The following is a 27973-nucleotide window of genomic DNA, read 5'->3' as shown; positions in this document are numbered from 1 at the left end:
TGTTTTGCTGATGCAAAAATGATGAGGTGGATTAAGTCAAAAAATAATAGGAGGCTAAAAGGTGACCTGGACAGACTGAATGAATGGTCCAACAAATGGCTACTACAGTTCAACCCGAGCAAATGTAAGGTAATTGAACCAGGCAGTGGAAACAGGCCAGAAACAGGACACCGAATAGGAGATGAAGTACTTCATGAAACGGACAGAGACAGATCTAGGAGTTGATATCACACCAAACATGTCTTCTGAAGCCCACATAAAAAGAATAACATATGCGGCGTATGCGAAGCTGGCTAATATCAGAACTGCCTTCAGGAACCTGTGTAAGAAATTATTTAGAACCTTCTATACCACATATATAAGGCCAATCCTGGAGCATGCGGCTCCAGCATGGAACTCGTACCTTGTCAAGCACAGGACCAAGCTGGAAAAAGTTCAAAGGTATGCCACTAGGTTAGTCCCAAAACTAAGAGGCACGAGTTACAAAGGCTGCATGAAATGAACCCAACGTCGCTGGAAGATAGAGCTCTGGGAGACATGATTACTACCTACAAAATTCTAAGAGGAATCGATAGGGTAGATAAAGATAAATTGTTTAACACGGGGGTACTCGAACAAGGGGGCACAGGTGGAAACCAAGTATTCAAATGAGCCACAGGGACGTTAGAAAGAACTTTTTCAGTGTCAGAGTAGTTAACAGATGGAATGCATTAGGCAGTGATGTGGTGGAGGCTGACTCCATACACAGTTTCAAGTGTAGATATGATAGAGCCCAATAGGCTCAGGAACCTGTACATCAGCTGATTGACAGTTGAGACACGGGACCAAAGAGCCAAAGCTCAACCCCCCCACAAGCACAACTAGGTGAGTACACACGCGCACACACCATTTGATTGACAGTTAAGAGGCGGGGCCAAAGTGCCAAAGCTCAACTAGGTGAGTACACACACAGTTAAATCACTATGTAGTTCCTATGCTAGAATATCCATCTGATCAGAAATGGGAGAGCTCTCAGACTCTTGGAAAACTGCTCCAGCAGTGCTAGTATGGACAAGGAAGAGTGGCTGAGTCACTGACCAAGATCATTAACAAGCATCACATGCAAGTTACTAGAGAGAGACTGACCCGAAACTACCTCACTTCAAACTAATATCTTCTCCAAACCCCAGCATGGATTCGGGGAAGGAAACTCTTACTTCACCAGCATAGCAAAAACATTATGTGAGAAAGTGACCAACGTCCAGAGTGCCTTCTGGCGAACATGCTTTACGAACACGGTACTCGACCGTCTTGAGATGATCTCCTCGTCGGTTACCTCACGGCTCACGATCTCCTTGACGGAGTTGTTGCCAGGGGCGACGACACCAAATATGAGATATTTCGCCAAAGCTTTCCGCTTCATAAGACACGCCCGGCGTCTGAACACACTTTAAGGGGAGATTCCAACCCCATTCATTACTCCCCGAAACCGGTCAGCCGAAATGCAGCAGGTCGTCCGACCGTCGTCGTCCCTAAACCACCAACACCACTACTCTTGGGTTTCTGCCTGAAACTCGCACCTGAAAACCACTAAACAAAAGAACAAGGTTCCTATTTTATGTAACAAGACTAGAGCCTGTAGTGAGGGGAGCGAGATATGAGGAAAGATTCGGGAGACTGGACCTCGCCACAATGGAGGAGAGAAGGAATAAGGGGGAACATGAAAACGACCTATTGAATTTTAAAAGGAAATAACTAAGCACAGAAGCAACGCTCATAGATAAGAACAGAAGGCGGCTGCAGAGATGACAGATACAGTCGATTTAGAAAAGATATCGGCGAAAATTTTAGTGAAATAGTCATAAATAAATGGAATTAAGTGAAGTGGCGAAGAGTAACTTGGTACACACAGCTAGATTACATTTGGGACAAAATAAGAGAACAATGTCATTACACAGAACCGCTAAAATGATTTGAAAAAAAAACGAGGCCAAGAACTAACGCTCAACCTTACAAGCACATTTAGGCGAGTATACTGACATTCCCCCACCCTTTCCACCCTCCCTCTCACACACACACACACACACACAGGTGAGACCAAAGAGCCAGAGCTCAACCCCCCGCAAGCACAACTAGATAAGTACACACACACACACACACACACACACACACACACACACACACACACACACACACACACACAGGTGGGACCAAAGAGCCAGAGCTCAACCCCCCGCAAGCACAACTAGATAAGTACACACACACACACACACACACACACACACACACACACACACAGGCGGGACCAAAGAGCCAGAGCTCAACCCCCCGCAAGCACAACTAGATAAGTACACACACACACACACAAATTACCTAGGGAGGTGCTCAAGTTTAAATACAAGTAAAGGCAACATTATTGAATATTTGGTCCATAATTCATATAGTTGTAAATATATTACAACATCAATATAGAGTAAAGAGATATATGTATAGAAATATTAATTTGAAACTCACAACAACAATAAATTGCCCCCAGAAACATCAAAAATAAACAAAAACAGAAAACGGGCAACATTAAAAATATCTTTATGTGGTAATTGGACTAGTTTCTGAAGTATTATTTATATAATGTATGGTATATGTACATAGCTCATATATATATATATATATATATATATATATATATATATATATATATATATATATATATATATATGTCGTACCTAGTAGCCAGAACGCACTTCTCAGCCTACTATGAAAGGCCCGATTTGCCTAATAAGCCAAGTTTTCCTGAATTAATATATTTTCTCTAATTTTTTTCTTATGAAATGATAAAGCTACCCATTTCATTATGTATGAGGTCAATTTTTTTTTATTGGAGTTAAAATTAACGTAGATATATGACCGAACCTAACCAACCCTACCTAACCTAACCTATCTTTATAGGTTAGGTTAGGTTAGGTAGCCGAAAAAGTTAGGTTAGGTAGTCGAAAAACAATTAATTCATGAAAACTTGGCTTATTAGGCAAATCGGGCCTTGCATAGTAGGCTGAAAAGTGCGTTATGGCTACTAGGTACGACATATATATATATATATATACATATATATATATATATATATATATATATATATATATATATATATATGGGAAAGTAATTTAAACTAGCCTACAGTGTATGAAGTGATGAAACGGGAATATGTATAGAAGGAAAGTATATACGAGGTGGTGGTGGAACAAAGTGTACCGAGGTATACAGTAAATATTTCATGATCACTCTTCAGCCTGTGATACTACAAGTACATAATAAGCTCCAAAATATATTTTTCCAACATAGCCGTATACACTAGTTCTAAAATAATCCCCCAGCGCAGCCTCGAAGTACACACACACACGAGAGCGTAAGTATTTTTCAGTGTCGATGTCGACGATATTACCCTACATACTCGACACTGGTACTCGCTCGACATGCGAAGTATTACCCAGGTGGATGGTAGGGCTCGACTGGTTAATACTATCTGCTCAGCTGGTTAGGAAGAATGCCAGCTGCGTATTAGTGACATTTTCTCCTGAAATGTGTATTGAATTTGGAGATGTGAGGGGGTGGAGGGCGGGTAAGGACTGTGAAGGCCCAATCAAGGGAAGAAAGATATTTGTAGGTGCCTTCAAGAGAGACCGAGTATCAGGGAGCGCCTACTGTAGGGGACTATCAGGAGAAGCCTCCGGGATGGACCAGGTTTCAGGAGCCACCAGGAGGTCCCAGGTAACGGTAGGCGCTACAAGGAGAAGAGATGATGATGATGAGAGGCTCTGGAAGAGGGTCGGGTCTCAGGGGAAGTGGCAACCCTAGACTGTGGGAAAGGGTAACCGGAATTCAGGGCCATTTCTTTATATTAAAACGTAAATGAACAAGCATGTACAAATAGTTATAGTATCACAGATGAATGTCAGAGATGACAGTTATTCACACAGACAAATGCTAGTCCATAATAGTTGATGATCACGTCCCGGCCACGTTTATCTTGGCGACACTGAGGCGGCCTTGACGTCAAAATAAGAAGCAATTCTCTTTATGACATTTCGAATGTCTTTCGTTGAGATGTTTCTTCATCTCTTGCAGTTTCCGGTTACTCTAACGCTAAGTATTAAGACAAGGTGTTGTGGGCAAAGTATTTAGAGCCAGCGGCTTGCTCTACGCCTCTCGTCTCCCTTCCCACTCAGTATGAGCAAAGGAACCCGAAGCTTTGATCGCGAATTAAGTTCGAATGTTCGTCTTGATATAAACCCACAAGGTGCAAATAGGTAGTACATAGAAATGACAGAGGAGTTCTGTAGAGTTCTTTTGCTTGTATACTTGTGTAGTGTCACATTTCCCACTACTGGGGAGAGGGTAGGTGTGGGCAGGGTTGGGGGTAGCTGATCGACTGAGGGAGATTGTTGGGATTGAAGGAGAAGGTTGAGAGAGAGTTCGGGTGGGATTGAAGAAGCGGGTAAGGATGAGGCAAGACTTTATCCTTGTCCAGCATTACGCCCCGATGATCTTCTTGACAGTGAAGCCCGGCACGGAGTAGAAGAAGAGGACGAAGAAGATGGTGAGAGCGAAGAAGACGAGGAGCTTGATGATGGCCCACTTGTAGTTGTGCCAGATGATGTACCTGATGCTCTTCAGGGGGTTGAGGAACCACATAAAGGAAGCATCCGGCCGGCTGCAGAGAACAAGACGGCCCACATTAGAATTACCGTACAAGTATCACGTTTAATTCGATCTATTCGATCCAGCTCTATCATACTATTGATGGTAGCAAAAGTGGCTTGTCTCACACACGAGTTAAAGTAGGATAATGAAAGAAGTTGCCTTGTATGAGCCAAGATTCTCTTAGCTGTGGCTGTTATTCTTATCTTCTGATTAACTCTATATCAGTGCGTTTAGTTTACTCTCAAGTGGTTTACTTATCTGGTCACACGTCTGCTATCCCTTATAGTCAGCTGGGAGATATGCTGGGTGATCAGTTTACCAGACTGCCCTAACTATACGGCCTATCACAATCTAGGCGTCAACTTGCACTATATAGGTGTGGCAAGCTGTATGGTTGGAGCTTGCCACTACTGGGATAGGCTAGGTTAGACTAGGTTAGGTTATGTTACGTTAAGGTAGGGTATATTGGGTCACGCTGGGATAGGTTGGGTCAGGCTGGGATAGGTTAGGAAAGGTCAGGTCACCAGAACTCAGACCCAGGCAATGAACTAACGTAGTATATAGCTGATACTGGACAACTGATATAGAATGACAGCTGAAAGATAACAGCTGATATAATATAGATTTATTTATTTGATTTAGTTCATAAGAGAATATTCATGAACAATCTGTTAAGTGAAGAGAGAGAAATGGCGGCTGGATAGTTATACTGACAAATAGAGAACTATATTGGGGCAGTGAGAGACGACGATATTACTTGATCCTCCCCCCCCCTCTCTCTCTCCCCCATCCCTTCTCCCTACCTCTCACTTGGGCTGCTCCATCTTTGTCCCTCCTCCCCAGTATTCACCCCAGGTTTCTCCAGCTCCTCCCCTTCCTTCCCATCTCTCACCTGGACTTTTCCAACCATCGCCCTATTTCCCAACATTTAGCATGTTAGGCTTCCCTACCCCCCTCGCCTCCTACTTCTTACCCCCATTCACATGAGCTTCCTTAACTCCTTCCTTCCTCCTCACCTATAACTGGTCTCTCCATCTTCCCTCCCTCCCTCTTACCAGAACTCTCCCCCACCAACCTTCCTCCTTTCTCACTACGCCCTCACTCCCACTACCGTAAACTCACCTGGGCTTCTCCAGGGGGTCTGGCTCGTTCCTTCCAAGTCCCGCGGGGTTTTTCTCAGCCTCGTCCTTGGTCAGGAGGTGAATCTCGGCCTCTACCTTCCCCTGTGAGGGCGACACATACATCTTCACATCATCCTCAAGGACATATCGTCCTCTGCAAGCCGCATACGGCATTGCTATTTTACAAGTATTTTTTAATGCAATTATTGAAAGCTAATTTTTTAGGTGGTTTTGTAGGGGAAAAAAACACATGATTATGTCCATGTAAATAGTTCATATTTGGTTGGCTGTGATCTAGTTCATATAAGGTCACGGGTCCTCACCGTGAGCTCCATCTCCTCGTTCTCCCGCTTGATGTAGAAGGGCCACCAGCCCTTGACCCGGCGCTGCTTGAAGATGTTGACCATTGGCACGGTGCCGTCCGTCTTCAGCATGTCAAGGGTGCACATCTTTGAGTTCTTGGCACCCCGCGGGAAGCGGTTCAGATCCAGGGTGATGGCACCCAGGAAGTCGTCAGCTGAGAAGTGATCCGCGTCCCACACCTGAAGAGGGGGGGGGGGGGGTTAGAGGGAGAGGACTATAATTAAGAACAAGACTTACAGAGAGGGTTGTTTGTAGTGATTTCTTCGGTTCCACGTGGTCTATCATATTTCTCTCTCTCTCTCTCTCTCTCTCTCTCTCTCTCTCTCTCTCTCTCTCTCTCTCTCTCTCTCTCTCTCTCTCTCTCTCTCTCTCTCTCTCTCTCTCTCCATATTTGCCTCAACCACAGCTCATTTTTTTCTAAGGTGTTTCTCACCCTCCTTCACCGCTGATCTCACTCTACTCTCGTTGCTAACACCATTCGTTCCACCATCTTTTCCCCTTCCCAAATCATTCCACTCAGCAAATTGTTTTGTGCTCCATAATCATATTAACCTCTTGTCCCAAGTTTCCCTCTCCTTCCCCTCCCACTCCCACTCCTCCCGCACCCGATTGGTGATTAATAGCTTAAACCCCCCCCCAAAAGGTGGCACGGGCATGAATAGCCCGTAAGTCCTACACCCCCTTTCTCCTCCTCCTTTCTCCTCCTCCTTTCAACCTGTCCCTCTACCACCCTCTTCCTCCCCTCACCTGGAGCTCGAGTCGGGCTGGGATCTTGCACTCGGTCTCGTCCCAGGAGAAGAGCGATTCCTTGCGACTGATGACGATCTTCTCCTCGGCCACCAGGTATTCGAAGGGGAAGACGAACCTCCAGTTGAAGTTTCCTTCGCCGGTAAGGGAGCGGTAGTGGATGTCTGTGCACTGGGTGTCCTCGGGGCCCTTCAGCCATCTGCGGGAGGCACAGGAGGGCAGGTGTGAGTGAGGGAAGGTGTCCTGGCTGTGAGAAACATTAAGGAATGTTATGCTAGCTGGTGGGTCAAATACAACGGGAATCAGCAGTCGAACTTGAGTGTGGAACTTGACTGTGTCACGGCATTAGATCCGACATAGTAGGCATCCATCAGTCTGAGGAGACTATGGAGTTGCGCTCTGGTTGTCGGTCTGGAGTGGCCTCACTAGGGCGCAAAGCCAGGGTAGGTTGATTCGGGGGAGAAGCTGTTACCCAGGCAGCAGGGTAACATACATAATATAACATAACATACACAACATAGATCCGACATACATTGCCGGTATATGACGTACCAGAGTCTGCGATGTGACATTTACGACCGGAAGGCGACTAGAGATATACCTTGAAACACGCTACTGTTCCCCCGACAACGAGCAGGACCTCGAGATACGGAGCCCACTCACCCCTTGACGTAGATGTCGGACATCTTCTCTCCGGTGAAGAAGGCGTCGTCCTCGAGGACCACGTCGTCAGTGTTCCAGATGATGATCCGCAGCTCGTAGCTCTTGGGCTTTCTCGGCGTCACATCCAGTGGAGGTCCAGGTAGAGGCATGTCCATAGGAAACATGTCCACCCACATCTCAACTTTTCCCTGCAGTCACATACAACGTGAGACTCCAGAAAGCAAGTTTTTTTTATTTGCATTAATCAATTTATACTAATTTCATCAGAAACGCAAGCAGAGAGAGTCACAGTTTAGTGGTTCAAATCAATAGCCTAACCCACACTTAAATGAAATTGACGTTTCTGCCCTTATCAAATATTGGGAAAGTTCACGACTTGATAAGGGGCTAAACTGACGTTTCGGTTTAGGATGGACCAAAGCCGCGTCAATTCAGGCCAGATAGCTTCTCCCAACCACTCCTAGCCAGCCAGCTAGCCAGCTATCAGCTGGTCTAATTCCCCCTGGGTTGCTCTCCTGCGTGGCGTTAGGGGCAGTGTTCTCACCTGTTCGATGCCTGGCTTGTCTGGGTTGTAGAGGGGTCTGGTTTCGATGTGTTCGGGCACTAGGCGGGCTCCCACCCTTGGCACCTCCTCCCAGCGGTGTAGCACTGCTAGGGCCAGCTGCTCCTCGCTCACTGTCATGCAGTGCCATAGTGTATGTGGGAGAAAGAGTGTAAATGACAGTACGTGGGAGGACATATGATAGGAAACTCTTAGACAACACAGAAGTATTGGTAAAATATAGGTTCACAGTCTAAGTGTAGAATGAAAGAGTTGAACTATGCGTTTTGACGATAAATATTGCTCTGTGTTTAATTTAAACCAATGAGGAATTACATTTATATATCTTAATTAAATCTGTCATGAGGTTCGTAGAATCAGTAAGATGAAAGCTTCCTGCTGCATACACGTAAAATACGATTAACTGGTACCATCATCAGGGACACTCATGGCCAATCAGGGTAAATCTGATGGTCGGGTCTCATACCACTACCAGTCGCGCACCCATCTTGAGGTTATCTTCAGATGATTTCGGGGCTTTTTTTTAGTGTCCCCGCGGTCCGGTCCTCGACCAGGCCTCTACCCCCAGGAAGCAGCTCGTGACAGCTGACTAACACCCAGGTACCTATTTTACTGCTAGGTAACAGAGGCATAGGGTGAAAGAAACTCTGCCCATTGTTTCTCGCCGGCGCCTGGGATCGAACCCAGGACTACAGGATCACAAGTCCAGCGTGCTGTCCGCTCGGCCGACCGGCTCCCTGTCACCTCTTGTTGTTCTTCGAGCAAGAATATTCTACCAAACTACCAAACTGTCCCAATCTATACAAACTATCTGTAGACAGTTCTGCAAGCATTGGACTTCCTGAATTTCGTCTTGACGGACAATATTCCCTCGTTTATACCATTGTCCAGAAAATGCGAGACTTGGTCTTCCGACCGTGTGAATAGAACAAATCTGAACAATTCTGTTGGATCCCAGCCAATGTTGGCACTCTAGAGAATGAAGTAGCAGATATAGCAGCAAAAGTGGCCATCCACTTCGAATGAAGGCATTCTGATTTGACTTTTATAGAAGACTTAAGATGACCCCCACAACTGAATGCAACAGCTGTGGGTCATCTTAAGTCTGGCAGTGCAGATTGAACCTGTTGACAACTAGCAACTAATCAAACCTTCGGATTTCCCGTGTCAATATTCTCGAGATTGGGAAGTGACTATATGGGGTATGACTCAAAGCCCTACAGTTGCTATGGTACTGCCGCCCTGGAATGTAAAGTGCGCCGCTTCCTGCTCTCCGTTGGGCACGCCATGGTATATTGCCCAAAGTGTTCAGGTGGGAGGAGTAGAGTGAGGCTTCAGGATAATTGTATTGAAGAACCTCTCTTGTGAGATCATCTTTATCCAATGAAATTTATGAAGGTTACAAATTTTCTATATAATCCGTACACACTACCCATTTGTCAATTTCATCTATTACTCACGGTTCCAGCGTTAGGCCCAAGACCTAAATCAATCTATATATCCAACTATTCTCCCAGGAAAAACTAACAAGAACCACCCACCCCAGACCCGCCCAGTACAGGTGTCCCCGTGAACCACTCACCCCAGACCCGCCCAGTACTGGTGTCCCAGAGAACCACTCACCCCAGACCCGCCCAGTACAGGTGTCCCAGAGAACCACTCCACCCCAGACCCGCTCAGTACAGGTGTCCCAGAGAACCACTCACCCCAGACCCGCCCAGTACAGGTGTCCCCGTGAACCACTCACCCCAGACTAGCCCAGTACAGGTGTCCCAGAGAACAACTCGCCCCAGACCCGCCCAGTACAGGTGTCCCCGTGAACTACTCGCCCCAGACCCGCCCAGTACAGGTGGCCCAGAGAACCACTCACCCCGGACTAGCCCAGTACAGGTGTCCCAGAGAACCACTCACCCCAGGCCTGCCCAGTACAGGTGTCCCAGAGAACCACTCACCCCAGACCCGCCCAGTACAGGTGTCCCAGAGAACCACTCACCCAGGAACCTGCCTCTGTTGGGGTCGTGTTCGTCGTCGTTCTGGACGGTGAAGGTGCGGTTAGCGACCCTCACCTTGCAGGGGCCGTAGTGGGGTCCGTCGAGTCTACCCTCCTTGCAGAGCCGTGCCAGCACCTGCGTCGGCTTCATGGGGTCCCGCCACTGGTTGTAACCAGTCCTGTGGGCGTGGTAAGGCGGGTAAGGCGAGGGAGGGTTTGAGGGCAGGACGGACGGGGTGCAGGAGTGACGAGGCCATGACATGGTGGTGGGGAAGAGAGATTTATAAGGGCAAAATGGTAGAAAGTTTCAATTTAGAACAAGATACATGTTCAGAAAAGTCACAATGACGTGGCTGAAAACAATCCAAATGTGGCTATGGCTTCGAATATGTACAAAGGTTTAAGTTGACCTGACAATGCAATTATTGATGTTTTTTTTTGTTAATTTTCATATTTTATACAGAAGTTGCCCCTCAGGAAGGGCTTAACATTTCTAAGAAGTTGCTGAGCTGTAAACAAAATTTCTGGTACATTGAAGACTCGAACCAAGCAATATGTTCGCCGTGTTGATAGAATCACCGTTCTGATGAATATTGTATCAGTAATACGAGTCATAGAACATTTAAAAAACAAATTCTAACGATAACATTTATTTTAATTTTTGACATATATTTAACTTTACAAACTGTTTTTTTGGGCTTAGACAGGCTGTTTGCGAGTCCACTTTGACTATGTGTGCAAGTTTGTTCGTCCTGTGGGGAAACTCCACAGCTTCCTTCCCTGCCACTTTCCCTGCGTCTATGTTCTATCTTATTCCTCATCATTTCCTTCGACCCAGCACAATTTGATGTCTTCAAACCTGCTTTTTTCACCCCGTCCTTCCTCGCGACCTTTATTTCTGTGTCTGCGCCTTTCCCGCCTTCGTTACAATGTCCCATTCCACTCGTTTCGTGCTTCCCGACCTCTCCTTCCCGCCTCACTATCCTCGTCCTGTCTCACTAGCCCCGTCCCGCCTCACTAACCCCTCTAACTACCCCACAAACCCCCCCACTCACGCACGGGAGACATCTCCCGTCACGCAGGGTGCAGTTGCACCTCCACAGATCTCCAGTATCATCAATTGATACTGGTGATGGCTCAAAAGGGCCACCACTTACGAGCTATTCATGCCCGTGCCACCTTTCGGGTGGCTTAATCTTCATCAATCAATCAATCATCCCACTCACGTCTCGTATCTCGTGGCGAGGCCGCAGGTGGCGCGGTGTCTGGAGTAGAAGCGGTTCTCAAGGTCGATCTTAGTCTCTCCGATCATGTCGTCCGAGCCCACCAGGTCCCAGTCGAGCACCTGCACCGTCAGCATGGAGTCCTGAGGGAAGGTCGCCTCCACCTCGAAGCACCTTGAGTAGGGAGAAAAGAAAGAGGTAAGATTCCAGTAGAAAAGAGCAGATGAAGAGGTAACCCATCGGATTTCTGAATATTTTTTCAAAGAAACACTACAGCTTGTATTAACATGATTAATTTTAACACGAAGGCGAGACATGTGCTTCAGAAAACTAGAAATATCGGCACACGGAGAAAGAGGAGATAACATATCGCTACGTATCTTTAGGTATCTTTATCTTTAGGTATCTTACGTATCTTTAGGTATCAAGAAGTATCTTTACTCTCTCTCTCAGCGATCAAAAAACATTGAGATGAAACGTGTTGCGTTTACGGGAGCCTTTTCCCTCACCTTTATGGGGGCGCTATCTAGTCTGTTCACTCCTCAGTGGTGCCATCCTGAAGTCTCTCAAACACTCACACAGTGATAAAGTACGAATTGTTGCGTATTGAAAAGATTTATATCAAGCACCCCCCCCCTAACCATTACAACAATACCCAACCTTATATAACACAACCCAGCCCTACATAACACAACCCAACCCTACAAAACCCTAACACAACACTACCCAACCCTACAACACCCTAACACAACACTACCCAACCCTACAACACCCTACATTATACATACTTGCCAAAGACGGGATTGAGCTGCTTGGAGATGTAGTTCTCCTTGTCCGACACCTTCTTGCCCCCAAGCTGCACCACGATGTAAGGATCGGCTTTCCCATTGAGGTCCATGGGATGGAGGTCGCAGGCACGGACCACGTACACCCGCACCAGCACGTGGATGGGATCGTTAGAGGGGAGACCCTGGTAGAGGGAGGGGAGGAAAGCGAGATAAACTTGTGAGGGAAGGAACATGTCTCTGCTGGGTGAGGTAGGGAGAGGTCTAGGCACCTCGCGCGACTATCAAAAGCTTACCGTGTTGGGAGGGAGGAACGGGTTCTGCCAGGGCCAGATTCACGAAAGCACTTACGCAAGCACTTACGAACCTGTACATATTTTCTCAATCTTTGGCGGCTTTGTTTACAATTATTAAACAGTTAATGAGCTGCGAAGCACCAGGAGGCTGTTTATAACAATAACAACAGTTGAATGGGAAGTTTTCATGCTTGTAAACTGTTTAATAAATGTAACCAAAGCCGTCAAAGATTGAGGAAAGATGTATACATTCGTATGTACTTGCGTAACTGCTTTCGTGAATCTGGTCCCTGGGGTGGGGAAGATTAGTTGATTGGTTTAAACTATATTTTCAATGCAGTTATAAAATGCAACGTCTATATTTAAAATTGTTACTTGGGGAAAAAAATATCTTGCATTCAGATTTTTTGTTTATCTCAAACTCGCAAACTATTTCAAAATAGTTAAAAAAATACTTTTGTCTATCATTCTATTTGGGGGGAAAAGCTATGTGGTCAACTTTAACTATTCGTTTTAAACTGGTGAATGTTAAGACACTATTTCCTGGAGTTGAGGACAACCTCATGCATAAAACTATGACAAATAATATAGTAAAAAGCAAAAGTGACTGTTTTCCTGGGAGAAGAAAATGTGATAAAGGAGCGAAGAGGCGAGAAATGTGTTTACTTTGTCTTCTGTGATCAGCTGCTGCTTTTGTCTTCTGTGATCAGCTGCTGCTTTTGTCTTCTGTGATCAGCTGCTGCTTTTGTCTTCTGTGATCAGCTGCTGTTGTTGCTTTTGTCTTCAGTGATCAGCTGCTGCTGTTGCTTTGTCTTCAGTGATCAGCTGCTGTTGTTGCTTTGTCTTCAGTGATCAGCTGCTGTTGTTGCTTTTGTCTTCAGTGATCAGCTGCTGCTGTTGCTTTGTCTTCAGTGATCAGCTGCTGTTGTTGCTTTTGTCTTCAGTGATCAGCAGCTGCTGTTGCTTTTGTCTTCAGTGATCAGCTGCTGCTGTTGCTTTGTCTTCAGTGATCAGCTGCTGTTGTTGCTTTTGTCTTCTGTGATCAGCAGCTGCTGTTGCTTTTGTCTTCAGTGATCAGCTGCTGCTGTTGCTTTTGTCTTCAGTGATCAGCTGCTGCTGTTGCTTTTGTCTTCAGTGATCAGCTGTTTTGTTGCTTTGTCTTCAGTGATCAGCTGCTGTTGTTGTTGTTAAGGTCTGATATATATAGGCTCGAATCTGTGCAACATATGAAGTAATATTTCCTTCAATGTGACTCAAAGCAAATGCTTTTATGATTCATCTTTCCTTTCGCTGTTTTGCACTGGTGTTGGAGGAAAAAATTATATACCGATAGACCCAAGGAAGATAAAAAGTGTAGCTTATTTTTGCCGTGTTAGAATGAGCTGGAACACAAAGCTGTAGCCAAGAGAACCCCAAATTTCCTGGCTGACTGGAACTGGTTTAGGTGGACAGAGGGGTCGTAATACTGTGGCTGAGGGGAAATCATGTTAAACACTATGTTAAGATTGGAAGAGCTTAGGTACACGAGTGAAGATCTGTAGAGCGGTGTGCTACAACAAAGAAAACAGGAAATAAACATAGAAAACGTAATTAAAAAATCAATAGTTTTTTGGGAAGCAAACTTAAGTTTATTAGAACTTTTAGCTGTCAGTTGTAGGACACCTAATAACTGATTATTTAACAGGTTTTGCTATAATGTGAACCTGGCAACTAGATTCATGCAAGCTATTGAATTTGTTTAGCTTAAACATATGCGTTAAAGCCATCATGGGTGACTTTAATAATGAAATTCCCTCTCACTTGCATGGTCTCTATGGAAACACAACAAGAAAGGGGAAATTGGGCAATCAGGGTAAATCAGATCTATCAAGAACACCAAAGTTAGAAAAGCAGCGAGTCTATATAACACTGCCTCATAGCAGCCATAAGACACATGCAGCTACCCTTATTTGGTTTAACCCATACACACACACACACACACACACACACACACACACACACACACACACACACACACACACACACACACAGTTGAAAGGCGGGACCAAAGAGCCAAAGCTCAACCCCCGCAAGCACAACTAGGTGAGTACAACTGAGTATACACACACACAGGCAGGTGTCAGTCTACCAGCAGTCTACCACGCACATTGAATCAAATCTACGGTACTCTACCTACACATCTACATTACCTCCATAGAGTCAACGAACAGAGAAATATCCTGGTTAATAAGCAATAGCAAACATTATAATTACAATTTGATATAGGAAATAGGTACATTTAGTGGCTAATGATTTACCAAGCAGCAGACAGTATACATATATTGTGATGGAGGCTGAGAGAGAGAGAAATGAAGACAGATCAGGAAGCTGATGGAGTATGGAACAGAGAGCCGAGACCGAAGCCTCAGGCGGCTGCACACGGAGACAGGTAGGACAGGAGCTTAGGGCCAGGGAGAACAGAGGGTCAGGTCAACCAGGTATCAACCAGGTCACTATATCCTTGTGGAAAGGGCTAGAGGAGGGCGAGTTAAGGATGAAGGGTGAGAGAAGGGCGACTTAATGGTGAAAGATTGGGGATAGAGAGAGAGGGGCTCACAACGTGTTGAGATGCCAATGAGTCGAGGAATGTAATCAGTTATCCTCTGTCTCTTGTCTTTAATTGTAAACTAGCGTTTAAGAAATCGAAGAAAAGACAAAGACGATGACCTTAAAGAGGCTGGGAGCTTCTGTATACAAACACTATATAAACACGGTCGACATCTCCTCATGTGTGTCTGTGAGGAAGTAGGCTGAGAGGGCGATGGAGAGGGTTGAGCACTATCTAGCGAGCCACGAGTAGGGGGCAGGGCTCCCAAGGACACTGGTACAGGCACCCCCACACACGCGTACACCCCCCCCCACACCACCCACAAACACATACACCCCCCCCCACACCACTCACCTCCCACACACACACTAGGGATAGTTCACTTCACCAGTTTCGCTATCCAGACACAGTCCTTCCTCTCATGTGCATCCATATACCCTCTCATAATGCTTGACTCGGACTCGGAAACGATCATTACACACGTGATGCACGCGCCCACATGCAGGTCTTGCAACATGACCTCACTGCCACGTGCACACATTTTCCCCCTTTCATTCACACCTACACCCTCCCCACAACACGCACCCTGATATATCTTACCACAAGCTCACATTTGTGTGATCTCACCCAGCCTCCCCCACCAAAAACATCAACACGCAGGTCCACACACCCACTACAAGCAACCATATATATGATAAACAGGTCCCCTGATCCCTATCCCCACCACAAGCACTCACACACACACACACGCAGATTCCCCCACAAGCACCCACACACACACACACACACACACACACACACACACACACACACACACACACACACACACACACACACACACACACACACACACACACACACGTTCCCGCATCACACGCACCCACACACACACACACAGGTCCCCCCCCCCTCCCCCAAGCACACTACTCTACTGGCCAGTGGCCAGAAGCCGATACATCACAACAAAGCAGTAAACATCCGGGTCCTTTAAAAACTGGTCAAGTGTATTCCTAGACACTCTGATTAACCTGCGATTCCATGAGCAGCTTAGGTGCCTCGAATGTGCATGGAACAGACACCAGAAGAAAGGTTATTAAAACATAGCAGCAGAGAGTTGTAGAGGCGTCGTAGAACAGATGATAAACACAAGAGACACCTGATCAGCCTCTCTACTTCTAGAGCGGCACATGTCCACAGTTGTACACAGATAAGCCACGCGTCCCACCAAGACTGCAACTTTATTTTAAAACATGTGTATATATATATTTTTAAACGACTGAGTATGTGGAAATTATATTCATTCTGAGCGAGATTGATGGCTTATCTTCCCCCGAGATGACTCGCTTCATCAAGTGTGTGCTTCGGGGTCTCTGAACACTACTGATTGAGAAGAGAAATATTGAGCTTTTAATTCTGAGGGTTAGAATACAGTATCTTAAACTTGTGTCCCTAACTACTCGTGGCTTAACAGGCGAGCGACGTACCTGGAAGAACCCATACTGGGGGTCACCGCCGGTGATGGTGGTATCGTCGATATCCTTCGGCAGGGGCCAACGGTACAGCTTCAGCGACCCCTATAAGAGAAGCAAAATAACTAGGCCAGAGAGGGGCATTGGTATGATTCTTGGAGTTATGTGTTGCGGCCAGTGGTGGAGAGACACCTCCACGGCCAGTGGTGGAGAGACACCTCCACGGCCAGTGGTGGAGAGACACCTCCACGGCCAGTGGTGGAGAGACACCTCCACGGCCAGTGGTGGAGAGACACCTCCACGGCCAGTGGTGGAGAGACACCTCCACGGCCAGTGGTGGAGAGACACCTCCACGGCCAGTGGTGGAGAGACACCTCCACGGCCAGTGGTGGAGAGACACCTCCACGGCCAGTGGTGGAGAGACACCTCCACGGCCAGTGGTGGAGAGACACCTCCACGGCCAGTGGTGGAGAGACACCTCCACGGCCAGTGGTGGAGAGACACCTCCACGGCCAGTGGTGGAGAGACACCTCCACGGCCAGTGGTGGAGAGACACCTCCACGGCCAGTGGTGGAGAGACACCTCCACGGCCAGTGGTGGAGAGACACCTCCACGGCCAGTGGTGGAGAGACACCTCCACGGCCAGTGGTGGAGAGACACCTCCACGGCCAGTGGTGGAGAGACACCTCCACGGCCAGTGGTGGAGAGACACCTCCACGGCCAGTGGTGGAGAGACAGGCCTCGAACTCCAACATTGGTGCTTCTTGTGTGGAGAAAATGTTGAGCTCCTTCAATAGGAGAGGGAGAGAGGGAGGGAGAGGAGAGACATAATTGTTTATGCAAGACGTTCCCACGTTCTCATTAAACTTACATACGGTTTGCCATACTTCTAAGTTTTTAAACACAGGTGTGTACAATAACAGACGACTGGTAACTCATGATAAACCATCATACATGACAATGACTATCTTAAAACCTACCCTGGGTTAACCTAAGACTTGCCAAAACCAGCCCAACAAATGGCTTTACCCCTGACGAAAACCTGCCCGATACCAAGACTACTAACATTTCTCCTCTCACCACCTACCTTAAACTTGCCAACAACCCGGCCTTCGTCTTCGAGTTCATCTCCCGTTTTCTTTCCCCTGTACAGCTCGAAGGTGTGCAGCCACTCTCGGAACCCGTTGAACTCTGTCTCCAGTTCGCCCGGGATCACCTGCAGGAGGCGGTGAAACACACACACACATCAGGGGTCACAGTTAACCTGTCTTAGGTCATTCAATGCAATGGTGGGTCATAGTTGCCGCTTATCAACGAGGGTCTTTCACGGTCATAAGTTGGACAAAGCCCATGTTTTCGTAGGTCAAGGCAGGCCATAACGGATCTAATAAATTCATGTTATGGTTTTGGGAATCACGGCAAATCGGGAGAGAATTTGCTACTTATTGAAAATCATGTCATTTACTGGACGGTAAGGTCATGTAGGTGACATGTAGGGTTGAAGGAAGGAGGAGACACATTGTAGGTTAATGAAGAAAGAGCTCGTTACCTTGTGGAAATGGCTGAGGATTAATATGATAAACAAATGTGACGATGCTTTGGGCCTTCCTGGACCCCTCAGAGACTTCGCAGAGGGTTCGGGAAGGGCCGAAACGCCGCCATGTGTCGGGGTTGGGTAATCTGTGTACTGTAGTTCACTGCACATCGCGGTAGTTCACTCAATGTGGCAAAGCAGTTTGACTTCGATGATGGCCATGTTGCCTTTATCTCTCGTCAATAGACATGGGTTACCGCCATCTACCATACCTTGAATCACTGTCACCTACCTCACCGTGACACACGGGGTGCTGCCATGTAGCATACCGTGACACACGAGGGTACTGTCATTCACTGTACCGTGACACATGGGGTAACTCGTCTACCATACGAGAAGGTGAAGGTCGAGCTGGGTCATCTCAGATCGAGAGGCTACGAGTGGTAGACTAACCTTGAGAACGGCAATGTTAGCCTTCCGTTTCCTTCGCTGGGTCTTTGGACTGAGTTTAGCCGCCAGCTTGGCCGCCGTCGACGTTCCCTTGAAGGTGCTGTGCTTCTTCCTTTCCGCCGTCGCTTCCCGCTGCCCTTCCTGCATCTGCGTCTGCTCTCCGTCGGCATTCTCCCCCCGCTCCCTGGCGTTCCGGTCTTCTTGCTGTTGCTGGAGGGCGAAGGAATGGAGAAAGGTAAGGTTGAGAGACAGGGGAGGAGGGATGAGGTTCTGTGTTGTGGTCTTCGTGCTAATACTTGGAATACTTGGCAAGATGGAACAAAAAGGAGTGTTGGGAAGGAGGAGGTGACTGGGGGATGCTCGCAGCATCAGGAGGGAGGGAGGGAGAGACAATGCTCTCTTTCTCAAACTTCCTTTGCTGTCTTGTCTTCCAATTAACGCTATCCAGGAGGAGGAGGAGGGTGAGGGAGGGAGGGGGAGAATGGTGGCAGGGGATCGGAGGTGGTAGGATGAGTGGGCTTGAAGTGGAAAGAGAAAATGGATTTGAAGAGTAAGAAATGGAAAACATTCTATGAGAAAAATATGAGGTTTCGTATTTTTATTATCGCGATAAAGTTCTCTGAGGATGTCTGACTCCAGCGTCTTACTCTGTGTACTTCCCTAGTTGTACTTGTGAGGGTTGAGCTCTGGCTCTTTGTGCCCGCCTCTCAACTGTCAATCAGCTGATTTGAAACACACACACACACGCACACGCACGCACGCACGCACGCACACACACACACACACACACACACACACACACACACACACACACACACACACACACACACACACGCACGCACACACACACACACACACACACTGGGCGCTGGTGGCTGAGTGGACAGCACGCTGGATACGTAGTCTTGTGGTACGGGGTTCGATTCCCGGCCCTTTCCCCTGATAATTTGCTTCCCTTCCCTTCATGAATTGTACATACCAGACTAGATTCACGTCGCAGCATTACACAGGAGATGAGTACATCTACTGCCATACAACTGAGTACGTGGTGAGCACGTAGGTGAGAAACAACCAAGACCACGTACCGTGTGAGGCGAGAGGAGCACCCGTGGAGCTCACACAGGGCACCAAACCCACGTGCCACGAGCATTAACACTGCCCCACACACCCCAGGTGCGGTATGTTGTTTATGCCGCACGTAAAGTCTTTGAATGCTCTTTCGGGGAGAGGGTAGGGTAGAGAGAGGGGGGGGGGGGGTGGGAGGAGGAGGGGTGGGGGGAAAGGTAAGGGAATTATCAAGGGAAAAGCGCCAAGCCATTACGACTATATAGCACTTGGAAAGGGTCAGGATAGGGATTTGGGATGGGACTGGGGGGAGGAGGAAGGAATGGTGCCCAACCACTTGGACGGTCGGGGATTGAACGCCAACCTGCATGAAGCGAGACCGTCGCTCTACCGTCCAGTTCAAGTGATTGGAGAGGGGAGGTAGGAGGAGAGGTGGGGGTAGGAGGAGAATAGGGGATAGGAGGAATGGTGGGGGTAGGAGGAGAGGGGAGGAAAGAGGCGTGTTTAATATTAGAAGAGGTTCATAAAATAGAAGACAAACGCCATCAGTGGTGTCCAAGAAATGTGTACAAGTACTTCATTCATAATGAATGAAGGAATCTTAGCAATGAATGAATATGCCAGGAATCTAAGCTAAATATCCCAAATTTTCTTACTGCAAGTGTAGCCTGACTGTAAAGCTGCCGCCCAGTTGGGTGGGTGTGGAGCAAGACTAGTAACTGTGTGACTCGCCACACAGTTTACATAGATGTAAAGTGCCTTGTATAGTGACTGTTGTGAGCCTCTTGTTGAATCACTTGTGATACACAAAGATTATTGATATGTATATATTTGTGTACATGTATATATAGGTACATATGTATGTAATAATAACAACTGTGTAACTACATGCAGGCGACGAGTCACAATAACGTGGCTAAAGTAAGTTGACCAGACCACACACTTGAAGGTGAAGGGACGACGACGTTTCGGTCCGTCCTGGATCATTCTCAAGTCGACTTAAGAATGCTCCAGGACGAACCGAAACGTCGTCGTCGTCGTCCCTTCACCTTCTAGTGTGTGGTCTGGTCAACTGTGTAACTAGTTTCACATGATTGTCACTTGCTAAGCTAAACGAACTACGGGTTCAATTCCCGATCCTATTATGTGCCTCTGTAACCATTTCCACCACCGCCCACGGGATGGGTATAGGGTGCACAAAAAAAGAAACAAAATGTGACATTTCAAGCCCTGTCTTCCCTCCTCACACAAACTTAAACCACTGACCAAGACGACGGCTTCCAGGGAGGCGAAGTACTTGGTCCACCAGTCCCTGTTCTCCTCGTCGTCTTCTTCCACATCTATGCTCTGCTTCCTCCTCTTGTTCATCTCTGCCTTCTCTTTCTTCGCCACCGATACCAGCTTTGACACAGCGCCCGAGCCCTGGCGGATAGGGGGGTGAGATCAACGCAGGGGGAAATGGCAATTCTGATCACCCAAGCCAGCCAATACTCTCGCTATAGACCTGTACTCCACTCAGTACTTCCGTTTAGCCAGTACTCACCGAAGCCAGATACTCTGTCCAGCTTCTCTGTCCAGCCAGTACTCACCGAAGCCAGATACTCTGTCCAGCCAATACTCACCGAAGAGAGCTACTCTGTCCAGCAAGTACAAAGATAATTTCACGCACAACAAAGGTCCTGAAAACCTATTTCTTGATCGATTGCCTTGCATTTCCCTTTACTAAAAATATATATGTATGAGCAGGCAGGCTCTCTCTTTTTAAACAAACCGTTTATAAGAGTATGTCTGAAATAATTGGCCACAGAAGGTAAGCAAGTAACGACAGCAACAGAAAATCAGCTTTTAAAAGCTCCTTAAAGCTGCCAATGAGCAACAGCAAATCATTAAACTCTGCACAGACAATCCAACAGAAATCGAATCGTCCCAAATCAATAACCACAAACGATACAGAATGACAAGGATGCGACAGCGTAAGCTTCGGTATTATCAGTTTACAATACAAATCAAAGTGATCCTGAACGAGGAAATGTTCAAGTTTGACAGGAATTAATAAGGATTAGAGAGCGTATCAAGAGCAGATAATTGAACATTATTGTTAAGAGCATAAAACTAAAAACAACACGTTTTTATTTAAGAACATCTTGAATAAGGCATAATATTCGTGCGTATATATATATATATTATAGAATGAAACAGATAAGTAAAGAAACAGGCAATAAAGCAATAAGAAGCGAAACGAGCAATCACAAAACAAGGACAGACACTGTCCTTGGACAAAAAAACAAAGAAACAGGCACTAGTAAAATGAAACTTACAAAAAAAAAAAAACTATAGACGACACAAAAAAATAAAAAAAAGTGTAAAACCGAAAAAAATAAGGTTGCAATCCAAACCAGGGAAGGAACGACTGTGTCGTACACCCACATAGTCGATGGTGATGATAGTGTCCTTCTGCAGGAGGGGACTCCGCTCGCTCTCCCTCTTGAAGGACACGCTGCCCCCTCTGCCTCCACCACCCCCGTGGACGTTGTTGGCGACGACGACGTTGTTAGTTGGGTCGTTGTTGTGATCCTCGGCTCCTGTAGGGGGTTATGTGTAGTGCTTCAGGACAACATGTAGGGACACGCGTGACGTCACACAGAGAGAGAGAGAGAGAGAGAGAGAGAGAGAGAGAGAGAGAGAGAGAGAGAGAGAGAGAGAGAGAGAGAGAGAGAGAGAGAGAGAGAATCACCTAGTTGTGCTTGTGAAGGGGTTGAGCATTGGCTCTTTGCTTCCGCCTCTCAACTGTCAATCAACTGATGTACCGATTCCTAAGCCTACTGGGCTCTTTCAAATCTATATTAGAGAAAATGGAAATATGACTTGAGCATTATTACTGAATTCAGAATTCAGGGTGATTGCACGTGTTTGGAGTTTTAAATTACGAATTTTTATACCGAAATTGTGCAAATTAGTGAAAACGATGATTGGTTAGATTTTTCTCGTATATAGGTTTCCACCCGTGTCCCCTTGCTCGTGTTCCGGCCACGCTAAATAGTTTGTCTTTGTCCACCTTTGTTAATTTCCCTGAGAGTTGTGTAGGTGGTTATCGTTTCTTCCCTTACTTTGTTTTCCAGGGACTTGAAGATTAGCTCCCGTAGCTTTTCCTCGTAGCTCATACCTCTCAGTTCTGGGACTAGTCTTGTGGCATACCTCTGAATGTGTGGCATGTGTGTGTGTGTGAATTTGACAAATATGCAAACTTGGACTAAAAAAATCAGCTAGCTGATTTGCAAAAAAAAAAAAAACTAGTTATTTCATCCAGTATAATTATCACGAGAAAATATGGCAGGCGTATTTCCTCCCTCCTCTCTCTCTCTCTCTCTCTCTCTCTCTCTCTCTCTCTCTCTCTCTCTCTCTCTCTCTCTCTCTCTCTCTCTCTCTCTCTGCTATTATCTAGCTTTCATGCATTTCCTTGTGTCACAGTTCTGTACAACATACTTTCTGCTTCGCTTTATTTTCTCGTGTACCTCATTCATTCCTTAATTCCTTCTGCTAGGTCCCCCCTATTACTTTATATATTATTTTCTTTGTCGTCACTCTCCCTCCATCAAGTGCTCACCTTGGAGCTGGGCGGCGAGGGCGTTGCGCAGAGCAGCCTCCCTGGCCCTCTTGGTGACGGGGGTCCACATGTACCTGTGGAGGCTGGAGATGATGTGGGTGCCCACCAGCGTGAAGCGACCGAAGCTGCGACAGTCCACCACTCGTATGGTGATGGGCGGGCAGTATAGTTCTTGCTCCGGCAGCTCCTGAAGTATAGAGAGATGGAGGAGGGTGAGGCGGGCGGCAGTCACGAGGGCTCAGGGGGGTTTAATGTTCATTCCTTGGCGGGTCATAACACTCTGGAGTGTTTGGTAAGATTGTAAAGTTGAGGGTTGTACCAGGTGTGTGTGTGTGTGTGTGTGTGTGTGTGTGTGTGTGTGTGTGTGTGTGTGTGTGTGTGTGTGTGTGTGTGTGTGTGGTGTGTGTGTGTGTGTGTGTGTGGTGTGTGTGTGTGTGTGTGTGTGTGTGTATTCACTTAGTTGTGTTTTGCGGGGGTTGAGCTTTTCTCTTTCGACTCGCCTCTCAACTGTCAATCAACTGTTTACTAACTACTTTTTTTTCACACCACACACACACACACACACACACCAGGAAGCAGCCCGTGACAGCTGACTAACTCCCTGGTACCTATTTACTGCTAGGTATCAGGGGCATTCAGGGTGAAAGAAACTTTGCCCATTTGTTTCTGCCTCGTGCGGGAATCGAACCCGCGCCACAGAATTACGAGTCCTGCGCGCTATCCACCAGGCTACGAGGCCCCTATATGTGTGTGTGTGTGTAGACTGGTGCGGTCAGATACTCTGCCATGGTCTTCCTTGAGACTTCCCAGGCTAGTTAAACACACCTTTTCCTGGTTAGTTACGCCGAATTTTCTTCACAAGCACAGTATCATAAAAACCAAGTCACCTAATTTCAAAGATTTTATCAAACCGAAGCACTCTCCAGACCGAGGCACTCTCCAGACCGAGGCACTCATCAGGTTTAAGGGCACTCACCAGATCGATATACTTGACGGGGTTGGTAAAGTTGGGGTTCTTCCTGGCGGAGGTGAGAACGGCTGACTGGATGATGTGACCGGCGACCTCCACGTCCACCCGAGGCCTGTCCACCGTCAGGAGGTGGATCCTCTTCAGGTCCCTCAAGCCCCAGAACAGCACCTGCAGGGAGGGAAGTAAGATGGTGAGAGAGGGGTAGTAAGGTCATCGTGAAATGATACAATTGGCTAACAATAAAGCATATGCCGAGAGAGAGATGGAAAAAGCTTTGTACCCACCTCGAGTCTGTACTTGGCCAGGGTGGGCCTGATGCCCCGGGGCACGGGCAGGATGGGCCCAGAGTCCCCACAGTGGTGCTCCTTGGCTTGGGGCACCGCCAACACATCCCCGTTCTCCTCACCGTCCTGGAACTGTAAGCAACACCCTCCCGTCAGCTTCTGCGGGACTCCATTGGAACAAAAATTTAAAGAACATTGAAAATAAAGAACTAAATTTATTCCCCGTCAACCGATGAGACTTCCTGAAGCTGTCGCTTCAGGAAACCGTCTTGGCAATTAAGTTTCCTGGTCTGCACTTGTTTGTTCCACTCGATAACTTGTTGGCAATATTATCTGTTCCATGGAGCACGAATTAGAGGCATTGACCTCAGAAGTTATATGAAGTTTGGAAACGAAACCTTCCTAGCCTCTTGGACTGCAGCAAGATCAAGAGACAGAACTTGGTGCACGAAAGTTAAAATCCTATAGTTACAAGCACTTAAGAGGTGGCTGCAGCCGGACGTAACTCGGATAATGGGATAGTTATCCTCAGCTTAAGATAGCTGTTAAAGTAAATAATTATCAAAAGAAGGCACCAAGTCGGGAAGGCTATGTAGCACCATCAAATGTGCGGTGCTACATCAATTTTCATTGTAAGGATGTTTTGAGGAATAAAGTTACTGGCATTTGGATGGTTTCTCGACTTAGGAGCGACACAGGACTTGTTGCCTTGTCCGTCTCCAAGGTAACGAGAAATGCCAAGACATGCATGGAACGTAAAACTAGAAAAAGAGGATTTTAAACATCACGAGAGAAAACAAACATCTGGTGAAAGTTTAGCAATGAAAGTAATCGTGCGTTTGAGAGAAATTGATTATATTTAAGAGGTGTCTTTTACCTAGAGGAGCTCAAAGATAGCAAGGAACTCACCCTCGGAGATGTCTCTCACTTGAAGGGGGGCTCCAGGGAGGTCAGGAGCTCCCTGGAGAGGGTTCTCTCACCAGGGCTATAAGGGGCTCCCTGGAGGTTTCTCTCACCAGGGCGGTAAGGGGCTCCCTGGAGGTTTCTCTCACCAGGGCGGTAAGGGGCTCCCTGGAGGTTTCACTCACCAGGGCTATAAGGGGCTCCCTGGAGGTGTCTCACCTGGATGAACCTGGAAGTGGCAAGTTGTTCCCGCGGAAATCTCTCTCACCAGAAGGTGCTCGAAGAGAAGCAACGAAGTCACCCCCGGATGTTTGTCTCACCTGGAGGAGCTCGAAGGTGGCCAATAGCTCGCCGGCGTGGTCGGTGCCGCGGTAGAGGTCGTGCCACTGCAGGTGCGGCCGCTCGTAGGGCTCCTCCCGCAGCTTGACGTGAGGGCGGGCCAGCGCTCGCCCAATGAACTCGGACTTGCCCTACGGGGAACATCGGTAAATGTGAGAGAAGGCGGGAAAATATATGGAAGAGAGGTGGAGGGGGAGTAATAAGCAAATGGAAGAGAAACGTGTTATTCAATATTCGGAGAAATGTGTGGGAAAGATGATGGCAATAAACAGAAGTGAGAGAAGGTATGAACAATGAAGTAATGAGTACTACGACACGACGTATATCAGAGTGTTGCAACACGACGTATATATGTTGCAGCTCGACGTATATATGTTGCAACACGACGTATATCTGTTGCAACACGACGTATATCTGTTGCAAGTCGACGTATATATGTTGCAACACGACGTATATCTGTTGCAGCTTGACGTATATCTGTTGCAAGTCGACGTATATATGTTGCTGCTCGACGTATCAGTGAGGGCTGTAACTTGACACATCACCTGACAACAATTGCAATTATATTCAACGCCTATTGTTTTAATGGATCTGGCTTTCTGAACCCACATACCTGTCTCTCTCTCTCTCTCTCTCTCTCTCTACTTCATTTATATCCTTAGATTGGCACATTCTTTATTAGATGTCTTTATTAGAATCAATGTCAGTTTGTCGCCCTCCCAATCTATTTCTAGCTATCTGTTTATATATCTATCTTCGAATCTTCCGTTTATTGTTTTGTCTCTTCCGTTCTCAAGCCGTTCTCTCATCTAGATTGTAGATACTATTTCCTCTGCCAACTCCGCGGACAATATGAAATCCACCGCCATCTACTCACCACATTGTCTTGGTCGAAGATCTCGATAACGACCAGGGGCGGCCCCGCCTTGATCTCCTCCTTGGTGCCATAGACCAGGATGTCGTCCAAGACCAGCATCTCGTCCCAGGTCGGGCTCAGAGTCTCGTCAATCACCTGTGGGGAGGGGGAGATATAGAAGCAGACAGATGCACCTCAGAGAAGCAGCTCAGGTGAGCTTTGGTGGGCGCATGCAACTGGTACGCGGTTGAACGTTTAAAAGCTTGAGCATGGAAATCAAGTTCGATAGTTAAGATGCTCCATCATAAGGCCATTAGAATAGCGCCTGAGCCCCAGGGTAAATGGATGTTTAGCGAGATTGGCATATGATGTAATTTGCCATTTCATACCCCCAAGGAAGGTGGGGGGGGGGGCGGAGAGGCGGACATGTTGGGTCAACTTTGACCCCTCCTTACCCCTACCCCTATGACCACATCCCCAGCAACCACCATTCACATGCAAAGTTTGGAGAGGCTAGCGCCCCAGTCTTGCCCCCTGGGGCGGACAAACATATATTATTTTTTATGTATAGAAGATACATGTATACATACACAAACACATCCAGAGATAGTACCCCCATATATATATATATATATATATATATATATATATATATATATATATATATATATATATATATATATATATATATATATATATATATATATATAATATAAAATCTGGCACAAATCTAGATATTCCTTAGGTTTTCTTCACCAAAGCAGGAAGATTAAAAATTAACTCTCCAAAGTTCATTTTTACATATTATTTGGGTCTGGCGCCTAGTGATGCATTATCCTCACCATTAGAGGACACAATAGGTGCTATACAGAAGAATTTGTCTTTGAGAATGTGCGAGGAGACCTTACGAAATGTATCACTAGGAGTCAGACATTGAATTAATAAGCCCTCCAAACTACAAGCAAATAGAGAACTTAAAAAAAGGGCATGAGAGAGAGGTTCAGTGACACCACCTATCTTCCTCCTGTGGCCCATTAACCTATATTACGGTCTCTATAACAAACCCAACGTGTTCTCCTTCAGTAGTCTTCCCTCCCCCCGCCCTTGCCACAGCACCCACTTACCTGGGTGACGCGGCAGTGCTCCCCGATAATGACTCTGGCAAAGGGATCCGACAGGCCAGAGGAGTCTGACGCAATGAGGGAGCGGGCCTGGTACATGTGCGCACGCAGCTGGAACGTCTGTAGCGGCACCAGCAGCAGGACCAGCAGTGCCATCAAGAGCGCCAGCAGCAGCATCACCACCACCAGCATCAGCAGCAGCACCAGCAGCAGCAGCAGCATCACCACCACCACCAGCATCAGCAGCAGCAGCAGCATCACCACCACCACCAGCATCAGCAGCAGCAGCAGCAGCAGCAGCAGCAGCACCAGCAGCAGCAAATGAACGAGGAGGAATACAAGTCATTGTGGCACTAATTAGTAGGCA

At 47.0% G+C, this 27973-nt stretch overlaps 1 protein-coding gene across 5 annotated transcripts in view; it reads right to left on the bottom strand.

Moving 5' to 3' along the window:
- Positions 1 to 3795: 3795 nt before the first annotated feature.
- LOC123747311 (otoferlin) overlaps positions 3796 to 27973 on the bottom strand; it is a 267365-nt gene continuing 243187 nt past the window's right edge. For 4 of the 5 annotated variants that reach the window (XM_069319727.1, XM_069319725.1, XM_069319729.1 and 1 more), the window contains 20 exons: positions 27610 to 27726; positions 26507 to 26641; positions 25611 to 25760; positions 24388 to 24519; positions 24110 to 24271; positions 23134 to 23320; positions 21951 to 22111; positions 20796 to 20951; positions 18468 to 18674; positions 17568 to 17696; positions 16496 to 16585; positions 12132 to 12313; positions 11347 to 11517; positions 10124 to 10299; positions 8113 to 8243; positions 7569 to 7756; positions 6906 to 7104; positions 6119 to 6337; positions 5797 to 5897; positions 3796 to 4684 (listed from right to left, as the gene is read on the bottom strand). In XM_069319727.1, coding sequence (XP_069175828.1) covers positions 4504 to 4684; positions 5797 to 5897; positions 6119 to 6337; positions 6906 to 7104; positions 7569 to 7756; positions 8113 to 8243; positions 10124 to 10299; positions 11347 to 11517; positions 12132 to 12313; positions 16496 to 16585; positions 17568 to 17696; positions 18468 to 18674; positions 20796 to 20951; positions 21951 to 22111; positions 23134 to 23320; positions 24110 to 24271; positions 24388 to 24519; positions 25611 to 25760; positions 26507 to 26641; positions 27610 to 27726 — 3174 coding nt within the window. In that variant the 3' untranslated portion in view covers positions 3796 to 4503. The remainder of the gene's footprint in view (positions 4685 to 5796; positions 5898 to 6118; positions 6338 to 6905; positions 7105 to 7568; positions 7757 to 8112; positions 8244 to 10123; positions 10300 to 11346; positions 11518 to 12131; positions 12314 to 16495; positions 16586 to 17567; positions 17697 to 18467; positions 18675 to 20795; positions 20952 to 21950; positions 22112 to 23133; positions 23321 to 24109; positions 24272 to 24387; positions 24520 to 25610; positions 25761 to 26506; positions 26642 to 27609; positions 27727 to 27973) is intronic. The other variant, XM_069319728.1, reaches the window with a different exon arrangement.

The sequence above is a fragment of the Procambarus clarkii genome, chromosome 94, assembly GCF_040958095.1.
Source record: "Procambarus clarkii isolate CNS0578487 chromosome 94, FALCON_Pclarkii_2.0, whole genome shotgun sequence".
Classification (NCBI taxonomy): Eukaryota; Metazoa; Arthropoda; class Malacostraca; order Decapoda; family Cambaridae; genus Procambarus; species Procambarus clarkii.
The sequence above is the reverse complement of the archived record's forward strand: the minus strand, read 5'-3'. Positions and strand labels throughout refer to the sequence as shown.